General features: G+C 39.9%; 4 protein-coding genes across 6 annotated transcripts; 2 read left to right on the top strand and 2 right to left on the bottom strand.

The window, feature by feature from the left end:
• Positions 1-1,363: 1,363 nt before the first annotated feature.
• LOC105805687 (histone H2B type 1-J-like) lies at positions 1,364-1,744 on the bottom strand. The gene has a single exon (XM_012638619.1). It carries the CDS (start codon positions 1,742-1,744, stop codon positions 1,364-1,366), a length of 381 nt encoding a protein of 126 aa, XP_012494073.1.
• A 319-nt stretch (positions 1,745-2,063) lies between these two features.
• Positions 2,064-2,456, top strand: LOC105805681 (histone H2A type 1). The gene has a single exon (XM_012638611.1). It carries the CDS (start codon positions 2,064-2,066, stop codon positions 2,454-2,456), a length of 393 nt encoding a protein of 130 aa, XP_012494065.1.
• An 896-nt stretch (positions 2,457-3,352) lies between these two features.
• On the top strand, positions 3,353-9,456 carry LOC105805704 (histone H4). Its single transcript, XM_012638639.1, has 2 exons — positions 3,353-3,363; positions 9,090-9,456. The coding sequence occupies exons 1-2, from the start codon at positions 3,353-3,355 to the stop codon at positions 9,406-9,408; spliced, it is 330 nt and encodes a 109-aa protein (XP_012494093.1). The 3' UTR covers positions 9,409-9,456.
• LOC105805686 (histone H2B type 1-K) lies at positions 7,913-14,119 on the bottom strand. Of its 3 annotated transcripts, none has more exons than XM_012638616.1 (2): positions 13,680-14,119; positions 7,913-8,422 (listed from the first exon to the last, which is right to left on the bottom strand). In XM_012638616.1, exon 1 carries the CDS (start codon positions 14,067-14,069, stop codon positions 13,689-13,691), a length of 381 nt encoding a protein of 126 aa, XP_012494070.1. In that variant the 5' UTR covers positions 14,070-14,119; the 3' UTR covers positions 7,913-8,422; positions 13,680-13,688. The 3 variants fall into 3 exon arrangements, with proteins under 3 accessions (XP_012494070.1, XP_012494071.1, XP_012494072.1); XM_012638617.1 differs by having other exon boundaries at positions 7,913-8,318; XM_012638618.1 differs by lacking the exon at positions 7,913-8,422 and adding an exon at positions 10,720-10,768.
• Positions 14,120-14,364: the final 245 nt, after the last annotated feature.

The raw sequence follows: 14,364 nt of genomic DNA, 5'->3' as shown, positions 1-14,364 counted from the left end.
TTGCTTTATTTATTTTTGCCTTTTCCTCTTTTGATGTCATGAGTGTACATTCTTTACACAGAAATACATACAACAAACCAGGTAGAGAGCAATTCAACTGTATGTATACATATGCAATTCAACTATGATATATACAAGAAACTTTATGGAGTTTCCAAAGGCTAGACAAATGTTAAGAGAAAAAGCTCAAAAAGGGAAAGAAATTTCAGAGAGCAGGTAAACGTAAATGGGCTTTGAAATATGGGTAAGACTTGAGTCAAGGATGGAGAACAGCATATTTGACAATGGACTTAACAAAATACTAATTGTTTTAGACATTATTGTGTTAAATTTAGATCCATTCTAGATAAGTTAAAGTTTATGTAGAATTACTACCTTTCAAACAAAAACCAATCATGGTGGAAGCTTCCAACTACTTTATAAACCTTGCATTTTTATCGCAAAGAGACACATAATTTTGTATAGTCATAACCTAAAGAAACATTGTCATTTGTTGGGTGACTGGTACTCATTTATGGCAACCTGAATGACTCGGACTTGTATTTCCTCACTGGTTCCAGGAAAAGTCAAAAACAGTATTTACAATAAGAGCAAAAGGAGCTTTAAAATTGAAACCGATTTTGATAAATGCCCTCAAGTTTTCTGCCTTCATTACATCCTTAAATAGTCCAGCTTAAGTCTTGTAAACTTTCAATTATACGGATATAAGCTAAAGAGAAAACAGCATCCTAATTTTAAAAAAAGCATTGATCTCCCCGAACGAAAACTGCACCCTTTGAATACTTTACGAGCCAACGAAAATTTGAACTGTCGGTTTGTGTACCGGGTTTGCACAGTAGCTAGGCCTGGATTCTAGTTGCGCACGCGAACCGTCCTTGCTTCTTGGACACCGCCAGCCAATCGGGATGCTGACAGCAAGGGCAGGCAGTGCCCGAGCAAATTCAAACTGCCCGCGCAACCTCTGCAACCGGCACTAAGTCCAATGCATTATCTAACAGGTGACTGGAATACTTTAACTTGCTCAGATCTTGTTTCTCTTCCAACTCATTACTTACACTAACGGTCATAAGAACTGGTGGCAGACGACTTTTAAGTAGAGTTCTTAAAAATAAAGAGAAACTCAGGGCTAAAGCTATTCTACTGAATCCCAGAGGATAACTTAACTTTTAGTGGTTAGTAAGTCTTCAGAGTTTACCTTGGCAGGGAAGACCTAATAGATTACCCAATTATCTTACTTCAGAATAAAAAGCTTCGTAGTAAATTGTGGCAAGCAGGTAAACACAAGCATCAAGCTCTCTCTTTGAAGATATAGGTGGCTCTTAAAAGAGCCGTTAGGGTTGAGAGTTTATAACCAACTCACTGTTTACTTAGCGCTAGTATACTTGGTGACAGCCTTGGTGCCCTCAGACACAGCGTGCTTGGCCAGCTCCCCTGGAAGCAGCAGACGCACGGCCGTCTGGATCTCTCTTGAGGTGATGGTCGAGCGCCTGTTGTAATGCGCCAGGCGAGAGGCCTCGCCCGCGATACGCTCAAAGATGTCGTTGACAAACGAGTTCATAATGCCCATAGCCTTAGACGAGATACCGGTGTCCGGGTGAACCTGCTTTAGTACCTTGTAGACGTAGATGGAATAGCTCTCTTTACGGCTACGCTTACGCTTTTTACCATCTTTTTTCTGGGCTTTGGTCACAGCCTTTTTAGAGCCCTTCTTAGGCGCAGGAGCGGACTTCGCTGGCTCAGGCATTACCGAAACTAACGCACTCCGGAAAAAAAGCAAAGACCAAATATGAGCAAAATACACTGTGTCCTCTTTATATAGAATGTCTTATGCAAATAAGGAGGAGTTAAAGTCTTATGTCTGATTGGTGGTTATTCAGCAACGACAAGACTAGTTTTGCCCAATCAGGATCCGCAAATCCTGAAGTCGCATCTCCATTGGTTAAATGAAGCTGCACTCTTAGCCTATGACACGTCTTCTTTTTCGCGCCCAATATGGTTATAAAATGCGCCGCCGTTACGCCTTCATTTTATTTGCTGTTGATAGGGAGCTTACCCAGATCAATATGTCGGGACGCGGCAAGCAGGGCGGTAAAGCTCGCGCCAAGGCTAAGACTCGCTCTTCTCGGGCGGGTCTTCAGTTCCCCGTGGGTCGCGTACATCGTCTGCTCCGCAAAGGCAACTATGCCGAGCGGGTCGGAGCCGGAGCCCCGGTGTACCTGGCGGCAGTGCTGGAGTATTTGACTGCCGAGATTCTGGAGCTGGCGGGCAACGCGGCTCGCGACAACAAGAAGACCCGCATTATTCCTCGCCACTTACAGCTGGCCATCCGCAATGATGAGGAGCTTAACAAGCTGCTGGGCAAAGTCACTATTGCGCAAGGTGGCGTCCTTCCCAACATCCAGGCCGTGCTGCTGCCCAAGAAGACTGAGAGTCACCACAAAGCCAAGGGCAAGTAACGACTTGGATTAGTTTGCATTAACTCGAGTAAAGTCGAGTCCAAACCCAAGGCTCTTTTCAGGGCCACCCATATCTTCTTGAAAAAGAACTTAACATTTATTCTCCAGTGACTAAAAAATGTGAAGCACAGAAAAAACGTAGTCACAGTTAACCTGACGACCTTTGTTGAAAGCAAAACGGCAGCGAACACCCCATATTTACAAAGATGAAACTTTAGAATAGTTGGCAAGATCTTAGCACATTTTAAGAATTATTGTGAGCAGACTTACCAAGCCGCTATATACTTTTAAGTTTAATTAGTATGTGTCCACAGGCAGCCATCTGCTCCATCAGTTCCTGTAACAGTTTGGTACAAAATTAACTGCCCTGGCTTTAGCAGACGGATCCTTGCAGACCACGGGCGGCATGAGGAAGCCCCGCCACTACTGACCTGGGACATGGTGGCTCTGTGAGATCTGCCGCTACCGTAAGTCCACAGAACTGATTCTCGAGGTGCTGTTGCTCAAGAGCTTGAGAGCTTGGCTGTGGCGCCGGCGCAGGAGGTGTGCGAGGCCTACCGAGTTTTGTAGCACGATAGTCCCAAACTGCCAGAGCCACACACATTTTTCCTGACAGATAAACGCTATGAAGCATAGCCTTGCCCAGCCAGCCCTATGTTGCAAAATATGCCGTTAAATTGAAGTGAGTAAAATATTAGGATGACATCTGGAGATATGATATCATCTAGAGCTCATATTTGGAAAACGCTTAAAATCTCAAGTACAGTGGCCTCAGAACTTGACAGGATGGTTATTTCTAAAACCTTAAAACCAATCAAAAAGTTTGAGGAAATGTTTTCCGTTAACTATTGCTAATCACACAAGTTTGTGTCGGGAAAGAAAAATAATAGAGGATTATGACGTGGTTTGACAAAGGGCTGTCTATGAATATTGAAAAAACTCAAAGGTGTTGGGGGCTCCTGACAGAAACTGAGACCTAGCAAGGTTGACAGTTATCGGTGAAGGAGGGTTATTTAATGTGACATTGCAAATAACTTTTGGTGGTGGTATAAGCAAATAAGGACTACCCATGCCCATTGTTTTCCTTGCATAGGTTGCAGAATCTCGCCTCCTACCTCTGCTCACTGAACTCTGATGTAATCTCAATAAAACAAAAACAACGACAAAAAACGGCGTTCTTAGCTTTTTGTCTTGTATGTTGTGAACACCTTTGGCTTTCTGGTGACATTTAAGGAAAATCTCAGAACAATGTTTTAAGTGTATAAAATGCAAAAAAAAAAATTTTTTTTAAATAAGTGCGATTTCATCACTCTATTAGTTAACATATTACATAATTTGGCGAGCCTAATAACTTCCATTAGTAATTAGTAAATATAAATACTTCAAGATAATCAGCATTTGTAATGAGAAATGAGACAACTGAAATTTCTTTTGAGTAACAATTACTGAAGTTTGTAGCCTAAGTTGATAATAAAGTGAAATGCTAAAGTTTAATCAAAGGTTAATTAAAATATATATATTTTACTACACAAACTCACAGACTTCTCCCTCATCCCACGACCACCAAACTGCTGAATTTATCCTTAGGCACATTGTGACATTATGTATGGACCTCTGGTTAAAAACTCTTGCTCTAAAAATTTGGTAGACCTACTCCATTCCTTTTCAGCTTAATTATAAGTTTTCCCTGAAACCTCTTATTCCTATCTGGAATTTTTTTAGCTCTTAGTTTATTGACATCACATATAAACATTCACACCCTTACTGTTTCTATTTCTTGTACTTATAACTACTTCCAGTCCTTATATAAATATTATTTTTTTTGGAATAAAAATGTGCTGACAACAATGTCTAGCAAAGATAGGCACTCAAATTCCCCCCCAAAATAGTAAAATATGACTTTTGATAGGATTTTTAGAATATGTGTAACTCGAAGTATGATTTTATTCATTATTCAATAGTTCTGTCTTTAAATGTCTTCCAATTTAAATTAATTTATTAATTTAATAAATTTTATACTTAAATAGATAATGCTTTGGTATAGGATATATTTTGCTAGTGTGACTAACAAAATTTGCTGCTAGATTTGTTGTGTAGTGTGAAAGAATGTGAGAATGCAAGGAAATATACCTTTATTTGAACTAAATTTATCTTGATAGTCAGTTACCATATTAGAAAAGAACCTGATTAGCATCACATTTTTTAAATGATATACAATGTGTATGTTTACAGAAAATTAAACACCTCTGGCTACCAATTTCAGAAACTAAAGAGTCTGATAAACTTTTCAGATAACCACTGTAGGGAAGGCAACATTTTACCCCTATCCTCTCAAGGTTTTTCTGGCTAGGCCTGAGAATTAAACAGACATAAAACAGATTAACAGGAAAAAAGCATATAAATTTATTTAATATACATTTTATGTAACATGAGAACTCTCATAAGGAAATAAAGATCCAAAAAAGTGGCAAAACTTAAATGCTTTTATACTACGTCAAACACAGTAAATTGGAGGAAAGTAACAAACTGTAGGGAGGCTAAAGGAAGATAATTATTTTAACAAGGTCAATTTGCACAGAATTCTCTTGGTTTTCACTTCTTTAAATTGATAAGAAGAATGTTCTTTTGGTATAGGGAGGACATCTTCCAGATGGGGGTTTTATCTCCTGCTTTCAGAAAGGGAAAGGCCAGAGTGTCTTTCTTGTACCTTTTTTTGTAATTGATTATAGCTCAAAATAATCCTTATACCAAAGCAGCCTATTTGGGGGTGGCATATTTTGCCACCCTCTACCATCCATTGCTATCCTTATTATCACTAACTGCTATGCAAAACCTCATGAAATCAGATAGGGAGGGAGGATTCTGATTCGTGGGAATTTTACTGATTTTTAAAGTAGAGAAAGATCTTTAAAATATATTTCATATAACTAATATTGGGGAAATATAATTAAAAACAAAATCTCCCAAAGAAGAGAAAGAAACAATTACTGAATAAGTATTAAACTAGAATGTATTTTGATCAAAGTCCTAAAATAATTCCTTTCTTGTAACTTAATAAAATGATTTGTAGCCAGGTGTGGTGGCCCATGCCTGTAATTCTAGCACTTTGGAAGAGTGAGGCTGGAGGATCACTTGAGGCCAGGAGTTCAGGACTAGCCTGGGCAACACAGCAAGACATTGTTTCTACAAAAGTGAGCTGTGATTATGTCACTGCATTACAACCAGGCAATAGAAAAAGACTCTGTCTCTTAAAAAAAATTTAAAAATTTTTAAAAAAGATGATTTGTAATTTCAAGAAGAATGGTGATAATAGAAAATTTTTGAAAAATTAATTATGAGGTAGTATAGCAATTACACTATCAAATAATAAAATAGTCTTCAAAGTACAAAGTACAGAGCAAGGCCCCTGGCCCCCTGAAGTTTCACTGAAAAATCACTGCCATGAGACAAGATTGATTAATTAGGACGAAAGATATACAAATTTATTTAGCATGTATACATGGGAGCCTTTAGAATGAAGGCCCAAAGATATAGGGGAAATTGTCCCTTTTCATCCTTGGGATCAACAAAATATGGACAGCTATATAGAAATATGACTGGACAAAAAGGGTATGATTTAATGCTAACAGATTGGGTGGGGTAAGCCAGCAAGGGCCCATCTGTCTAGATTCCTCTTGGCTTCTTTGAGCATGCATTTGAAACCACCCTTACAAATTAATAAAAAGGGGTGCAAGGCGAGAACTGTGGTAAGGGCCTCAATAAAAATAATGATAATAATTAGTCACTACTCCCCTCTTTGCTTCTCTATAATTGCCACTCCAGAGCTATGCAGCTGGTGGTCATAAGGATCCGTATAAAGATTCTTAGCGTCTCCCCATAGCTGGTGTCCATAAAGATTCTTAACTTTCTCCGTAGATAACATCACCTTTTTGAAACCTAAAGGGAGTTTTTAAGATATCTTCCAGGGCCCCCATTCCAGAGGATTGGTTGACCCATCCAGACCAGGGGCCCATACCAAGAAACCTACTCAACTGGAATTGTGACCCCAGGGACTGGAGCAACACAAGAAGATGATTTCTATACCCCTATAATTTTGCCCCAATTAACAAACCTAATTGCCTAATCCCTTGCTTGCCAAACTATCCTTAAAAACCGTCTCCCAAATTCTCCAGGAGGTGGATTCGAGAAATTTTTCTCGTCTCCCTGCTTAGTGCTATGCGGAATTTTTAAACTCTCTATTACAACCTCAACTGTCTCAGTACATTGGCTCTTCTCTGTGCAGCATGCAAATGAACCTCGTTGGGCAGAAACACATTTCTTCCCTCTGGGTATGGGGCAAGGCCCTCTCTGGAACGGGGGTCTTAATATCTACAGACAAACAAGGTTGGTCAGATAATTTCTTTATGGCCAGCTTTCACATAGAATAATTTTAGGTTATATGATTGGCTTTTGGGGAAAAGGGGTTCTGGCTTTTATGACCTGCCTTGAAGAAGAGGAGTTTTAGTTTCTATGGCTCATCTCAGGGAAGAACAGGACTGAGAGGCATGGAGGACAGAGAAAAAGGTTTGCCTCTGAGGCCTTCATTTTGGGGTACTGTTTTCTGAGCCCCATCACAAATAATTATAATACTTCAGCAATATATATTGTCAACGGAAAAAAAAGACCAAACTCTGTAAAGTAATTTTAAAGAGATTTACTCTGAGCCAAATCTGAGGACCATGACCTGGAGCCACGCCCAAGAGGCCTTGAGCAAGTGGACTCACTGAGGTTGGGTTACAGTTTGGTTTTATACATTTTAGGGAGACAGGGGTTACAGGTGAAGTCATAAATCAATATGTGGGAGGCATACATTGGTTTGGCCCGAAAAGGTGGGCCATCTCGAAGCAGGGGCTTACAGGTTATAGGTGGGTTAAAAGATTCTTTGGCCTGTAATTGGTTAAAGACATGAAGCTTTGTCTAGAGGCTTGGCATGTTTTAACATAAGGAGCTCTTTATCAGAGATAAGCCACTGGACATAGATTTGTTGTATAAATTGAGGACCTGCAGGTTTGTCTTGTATACCCTTAGGCCTGTTAATGGGTTATAAAGGATGTCACCAAGAAGGGAGGGGAGCATGATAAGGCATGTCTGACCTCCTTCCTCCTGGCAGGCAATTTAGTTTTAGGGTATTCCTTTGGCCACGAGGGGGTCCGTTTAGTCAGCCAGTGGAGGGGGTGAGCCTTAAAATTTTATTTTAGTTCACAATATAGACTGGTGGAACAACAGAAACTAAACAATATTAAATATATAATAAATTAAGTTCCTCAAATCAGTGGGGGAAATATTTAATGCAGTATATTGTATTGATTAACCAGCTAGTTAACTTTTTAAAAAATTCTCTATATAAGAAATCAAATCTATATTATTACAGAGTAAAATTATGCAGAATGTTTCTACCCAGTATTACATTGTAGGCATAACAGGAACTGCTAGTGGTGTAGAGGTCAAAGGAAAACTTCATTTTAGCCCTCAGAATGTTCACTCCCCAATCAACTGCCAAAAGCAGATAAATAGGAGAAAGGCATACAAATTTATTAAGGTATGGGGACAGGCATCACTGATTACCCAACCCCTCAATGAGGTACAGAAGCTCATATACCCTTTTTCATAGGGAAAGGAGGAGACAGTTAATATAGACAATTCTTTTGAGAGGCAGTAAATGATTATTAGAGACAATGAATGGGCCAGGGAGACACAAATTAACTTACAAATAATTCTCTTTGGAATTTGAATAAACCCAAGAGGCAGACAGGCAGGCATTATCTAGTGCAAAAGTCCATCCAGGTGGGGTGGCATTGTTCTCTCCTCTTTTCCACCGTAGACCTTGAGGTAAACCGAGAGGGGATAGAAGGCAACTGTGGTTTTTTTGGTAAGAAGCTTTCTTGGTCAGATCAGGAAATTCCAGAGGAAGTCCCTCCCTGTGTGTGCTTGGGGAAAAGAAACAAGACAGGGTTAGAGGGAACTTTAATCTGAAGCCTATTTCTTGAGGCCCTTTAAATTCGAAAAGCATTCAGCATGCCCAAAAGCCATATTTTGGGGAATCATTCTATACTCCAACATTGGAAATGAAAATATTAATAGGTATAACCTTTGGTGGAAGAAGATTTAACAATATACCTGAAAGATCTTAAAATTCTGTATTAGTCCATCTTGTTCTGTTTCTAGGAATTTAGCATATTGAGCATATTGCCATCATATGTTAAGGAGAAAAATGTCACAAAATAGCATAATCTTATGCAGGTAGTGTTAGACAAAGCAAATACATATATACACGTAAATATTCAAACTATATTTTATTCCTTTGCCTTTTCTGTATCTTCTATAATTAAAAATTAAAATTTTGCTGTTTAATGAGGATAGGTAGGAATCACATTAAATGAAAAAAAGAGAAAAAATAGCCTACGTCTTGAGAATCAAAAAGAACTGAAAGAGAACAAAAACGAGCATAGCACGGCAGACTTATTTCCCTTTTAGGTCCCCTCCCCCAATCCAGAGGACCTTCCCGCCACAGTTCTTAGGTTTTCAGTCAGGTCCGCAGAAGTTACCTATAAAAGGAAGTTGCCAAAATTTGTCACGGTTTTTGTCCTCTGGCTGTCTGACAATGTCAGGACGTGGTAAGGGAGGTAAAGGATTGGGGAAAGGAGGTGCTAAGCGCCACCGCAAGGTTCTGCGTGACAACATCCAGGGCATCACAAAGCCGGCCATCCGGCGCCTGGCCCGCCGCGGCGGAGTCAAGCGCATCTCTGGCCTCATTTATGAGGAAACCCGTGGGGTGCTCAAGGTGTTCCTGGAGAATGTGATCCGGGATGCTGTCACTTACACGGAGCACGCAAAGCGTAAGACTGTCACGGCCATGGACGTGGTCTACGCGCTTAAACGACAGGGCCGTACCCTGTATGGTTTCGGTGGCTAAATAGCATTTTGGAGCTATGTTTCCTAAAAGGCCCTTTTTAGGGCCCCCAATCTTTCAGCAAAAGAGTTGGAATGACTGCAGGTTGGGTGTTAATAGAACCATTGTCATTGGATTTCTCCATGCTGCTTACTAAGTTAACCGGGAATATTGAAAACTGGCAGGCGACCGTGGACCGAGATTTTCCGAGGCTGGGACGAAGTCTCTGCTAGCCAGTCGCTTATGGCGGCAGGTTGAAATTACGGTAGGGTTGATTAGCGAGTAAAGGCCAGGGATCTAAACAGGGCTTTGCTGGACACTAACCTTACCCAGATCCTTTGATTTACATAATGTCTCACAGCCTGAGAGGTCTGGGGAAGGAATACCTTAAATTCCACAAAGAGGAGGAGCCTCGAGGGTAGCTGTAGTCGCTGGTTTTAAGTAGAAATTGTCCCCGAGATCTCTACTGGGGAGTCTTGGAGAAAATGTATCTTCTTCCTACCTTAACTACAGTGGAACACAGTTGGGGGTTACCTACGGCCTTGGGGCCATATTGTGGCCTTCTGGATCCTTGAGTGTGGCCTTTTGATTGAATCCAATTTTTACAGAACAAATCCTTTCATTAAAATGGATGCAGAAGAGAAAGATGAAGCTTTTCTTGTCTCCTTTGGTGCTTAAAAAAGGACAATCGTGAAATCAGAAGGCTGCAGGTTCCCCACCCCTGGTTGATAATATATTTACCTCCTTTCTTATGTTTGCCTTCTGGTACTATTTTTAAGTGCTGAAAATATACTAGGTATTTCTACAAAAGACTGGGCGAACACCAAACTCATTATTCAATCAATACAGGAAAATTTCTTCGTATGTCCATTCTCAGTAGCATAAGCTTCCTTTTTCCCTACTGAGAATTAACTAGTATTCTGAATTTGGTGTTTATTGCTCCCATGCTTTTTACTTTTTAACTTTAGATGCACATACCCCTAATCAATATATGTATCACTTTACACATTTTAAGAACTTTCCACATTTGCTTTGGAAATATAGCCATGTTGGAATATGCAGTTCTAATTTCTGTCATTAATCAAGTTTTCTAATGTGTCAGTACAAAATTTATACATTCATTTCTCTATTGGTGGATATTTAAATTGTTTTATTTTTCCCGCGTTACAGGGCTACAATGGGCATTGCTGTACACAGCTGTACACTCTATAGTTACATAATTAGGAGTGGAATTGCTTGATAACCAAATGCTTAGTAATATGTGCATATTCAACATGAATAGAGGTGAACAATTTGCTTTCTAGGGTAGTATTTTTTAGTTTACACTACCACACTCCGCCATTAGTGCTTGAGAGTTCTTGTTATTCCATATCTTCATCAGCATCTGTAATGTCAGTAAAAATTTTTGACAGTATAAAGATTTGTTAAATGGTATCTCATTAAGTTGCATTTCTCTAATTATAACAAAAATGCATATTTTTAACGGGATTTTTGGCTATTTGAAGATTTCCCCCTCTTCTGGGAATGTTCTGTTGAGATTCTTTGGCCATTTTTCTTATTTTCTATGATTTTTATGGTATTTTTTATATATTTTTACTTTTAATAACCTTTTGTCAGCATGTGGCAAATATATTGTCACCTTGTGGATTTGTATTTAAATGTGGTATCTTTGGATGTATAAAAAATAATTTTAATGTTAGACTTATATTTTTATAGTTTTTGAATGCTGCCTTTTCATATAGGAGTTATCCTTCCCTTCTCCACCCCCAACTTCCCCCAGAGAGCTACAGGATCAATCTGCAAAACAATTTAGGCTGCTTATCTCATGATTTGGTGTAAACTGGACAGTAAGGCTTTTCTGAAATAGTTGTAAGGCAAAACTTCTCCTTCGCCCTCAGAAGGATCGCTGAAAAATCAACTCACAATAAAGCAGATTAGTAAGAGAAAAGCTTGTTTATTCTAAAGTATCACTGGGAGCCTCAGAAAATGAGGATTCAACCCCCCAATGGGGTTCAGAAACTTAGGCACTTTCTGGTAAAATGGGTTACAGGAGGGGGAAAAGAGGAATTCCGTTGAGAGGCAATAAAGGACCACTAGGACGGATAAATGGATGGGGAGCAGAGATTAACTGGTAGATAGTTCTCTTTGAAATTTGAATGAATCTGAGAGATAGACATTATCTTCTAAAAGAGCCTGTTCGGGTGTGGTTACATTCTTCTTTTCTGCCATACTTAATGAGATTACAGGGAGGGGAAGAAAAAACAAGCGTTCTCCTTGGTGGGTCTGGATCTCAAAACAGATAAAGAAACTTCAACCACCTGGGAAAAGTAGGTGATGGGGGGGAGGGGAGGGGGGAAGGTCTGAGAGATCTTGAGGCTTCAGTCAGTCCAAAATGTCAAAATGCCATATTTTGGAGTAAAAATATTTCTAATGTCCTTCAGTAACATATAATGAATAACTCCAGGGTAAAAATCTAAAAAGAGTAGTCAGGTATACCAGAAGGTGGTATTCATCATCCGTGTGGTGTATTCTCGATAAACTACCAAAAGTCCTGTGTAGCTGGAGCCTAGAATACTTACTGGAGAAAACATACTAATAATAAATAATGTATATTATTTTTCTTAAGCTTTTTTTTTTTTTTCAAAGAAATCTAAATAAGCAGAGGCACTATACTGGTATAATTTACTCCTGTCAGCTATGTGAGACCAGCCTGGGAATTATGCTTATTTTTGCTATGAATATTTTGTTATGAAAATGAAGTCAGGAGCAGATAGGGAAGTGAAGGAGGTCCTGCTTGGGAAACTACTACAAAAAGCTCAAATTACACTATCCCCTCCCTTTACATCAGACTTATTCCCTCTCCCTTGCTCTCTTCTCTTCGAAAATTAAGTATTAAAATAGTTCTTTGTACTTTACTTTTCACATTTAAAAATGTGTATAATAATACCTACCTCACAGTTATCTGTGAAGACTAAAGGAGTTCACACATCACTGTGTATTGATCAGTCCCCACACATTGATAAAACATTAACAATCACTGTTGATATACTTCTTATAACACCAATGTAATCCATAAACCACCAGTAGGATAAGATTCAGAACACTAAACATATGCTTTACATATGTGAATTGTTCCAGTTAGACCCCTGCAGTCTCCAAATACACTTCCAAGAAGAGCAGGCAATTCATTACATATGTTCACCTACTGTATCCCTAAAGACTAACAGTCCGTGACCAAAAAACTATGTATGTATACATATGCATTTATATACATAAAAACGTTTATGTTTTTAATCAGAAGAAATAATTTTCTTGCAGGCCAATTGGCCTACATTTCTAAATGACTAATTTAGCCAGTCCACAACCTAAATTTTGTCGACCCTTCCTTTCAGCCTCCATTATTCTTAGAAAAAAAAAATCTCATGTTACTTATTAGTAGGATAAATAGCCATTCTAGCCTCCAGTCACACAACAAAACTCCCCAACCTGACAGGGCTCAGACTCTGAGACCGGCCCAGGGCAGTTTCCTCTCCCCTTCTCCGTCCTTCCGGGTGGTCTAACCCTGTTCTCAGTCTGTTGTCTGCACTGAACTCAAGTTTTTTCCTCTCAAGTCCTGTAAGTTTTCTTGTATGTACCAAGTGAAGAAATTACTGATTGAATCAGCAAAGATTGAAAATGGTCTTAAAAACTAATATGTAGGTCACATAAAATCTTTTCCGTGACCCTTCATGTTGTATTTCTTTACTCAGGAGTAAAGCTATGCTTCTCATCTCCCTCTTAAGAGACTTTATTCTGCCTAGTGGTCTGACATCTTCTCCACCCCAAGTGAGCTGGAGAGGTCGGAAAAGAAAAAAACGCAAACCGGGTGACTGTCTTCCCCCAATTTTAGAATTTTCACAACGTACAGCCTTGGAGAGCCTAAGGTAAGTGCCGAGCTAAATGTGGGCTTCAGATCACCGTAGCCCACGTTTACTTATCTGTCTAGTGGTGTAGAAAAGAACACGCGACACAATAGGCGGGTAGGATTTAAACAGGAAGCCACACCGCAAGGATCTACTTTAGCGCCAAGAATCAGGAAGCGTTGTCTAAGGGACGTACACAGAAGACACTTCGTTATCTGGCTTCCTTTTAGTCGGACTGTAACAAGCATTATACTCATTAGAAGCCACCATAATCACTATAGGCTACAACCCAAACTTAAATTCAGACTTCAGATGAAGTATTTGCAGCTCTAACTACTGATAACGTAAGTGGCTCTTAAAAGAGCCTTTGGGATCGAACTTGAAGACTCTTACTTGGGAAGTTTACTTGGCGCTGGTGTACTTTGTGACGGCCTTAGTACCCTCGGAAACAGCGTGCTTGGCCAGCTCTCCAGGAAGCAGTAGGCGCACGGCTGTCTGGATCTCTCTAGAAGTGATGGTGGAGCGCTTGTTATAATGCGCCAAGCGAGAAGCCTCACCCGCGATGCGCTCGAAGATGTCGTTGACGAACGAGTTCATGATGCCCATGGCCTTGGAGGAGATGCCAGTGTCGGGGTGAACCTGCTTCAGCACCTTGTACACGTACACGGAGTAGCTCTCCTTGCGGCTGCGCTTGCGCTTCTTCCCGTCCTTCTTTTGAGCCTTAGTCACAGCCTTCTTAGAACCCTTCTTAGGAGCAGGAGCTGACTTAGCGGGCTCAGGCATGGTGAAGGAAAACAGGAAAACGGCGAGAGAAACAAAAATAACGAAACCAAAGCGAGACGTGTCTTTTTTATGTAGAACGTCTTATGCAAATAAGGTGTAGAGTTAAAGTCCCGTGTCTGATTGGTTGTTATGTATGGCAACGCCAGAGGTTAGTTTTGCCTAATCAGGAGCTGCAAATCTCGAAGTCGCATCTCCATTGGTTGAAATTAAGCTGCACTCTTAACCTATGACACGTCTTCTTTTTCGCGCCCAATATTGGTTATAAAAAGTGCCGCCCTTACACTTTCACTTTACT

The sequence above is a fragment of the Propithecus coquereli genome, unplaced genomic scaffold (assembly GCF_000956105.1).
Source record: "Propithecus coquereli isolate 6110/MARCELLA unplaced genomic scaffold, Pcoq_1.0 Scaffold131, whole genome shotgun sequence".
Classification (NCBI taxonomy): Eukaryota; Metazoa; Chordata; class Mammalia; order Primates; family Indriidae; genus Propithecus; species Propithecus coquereli.
Note: the sequence above shows the minus strand (reverse complement) of the source record. Positions and strands in the feature narration are given on the sequence as shown.

Bases quoted from the DNA above. Each gene is read 5' to 3' on its own strand.
- LOC105805687 (XM_012638619.1), bottom strand. From the start codon at position 1,744: ATGCCTGAGCCAGCGAAGTCCGCTCCTGCGCCTAAGAAGGGCTCTAAA.
- LOC105805681 (XM_012638611.1), top strand. From the start codon at position 2,064: ATGTCGGGACGCGGCAAGCAGGGCGGTAAAGCTCGCGCCAAGGCTAAG.
- LOC105805686 (XM_012638616.1), bottom strand. From the start codon at position 14,069: ATGCCTGAGCCCGCTAAGTCAGCTCCTGCTCCTAAGAAGGGTTCTAAG.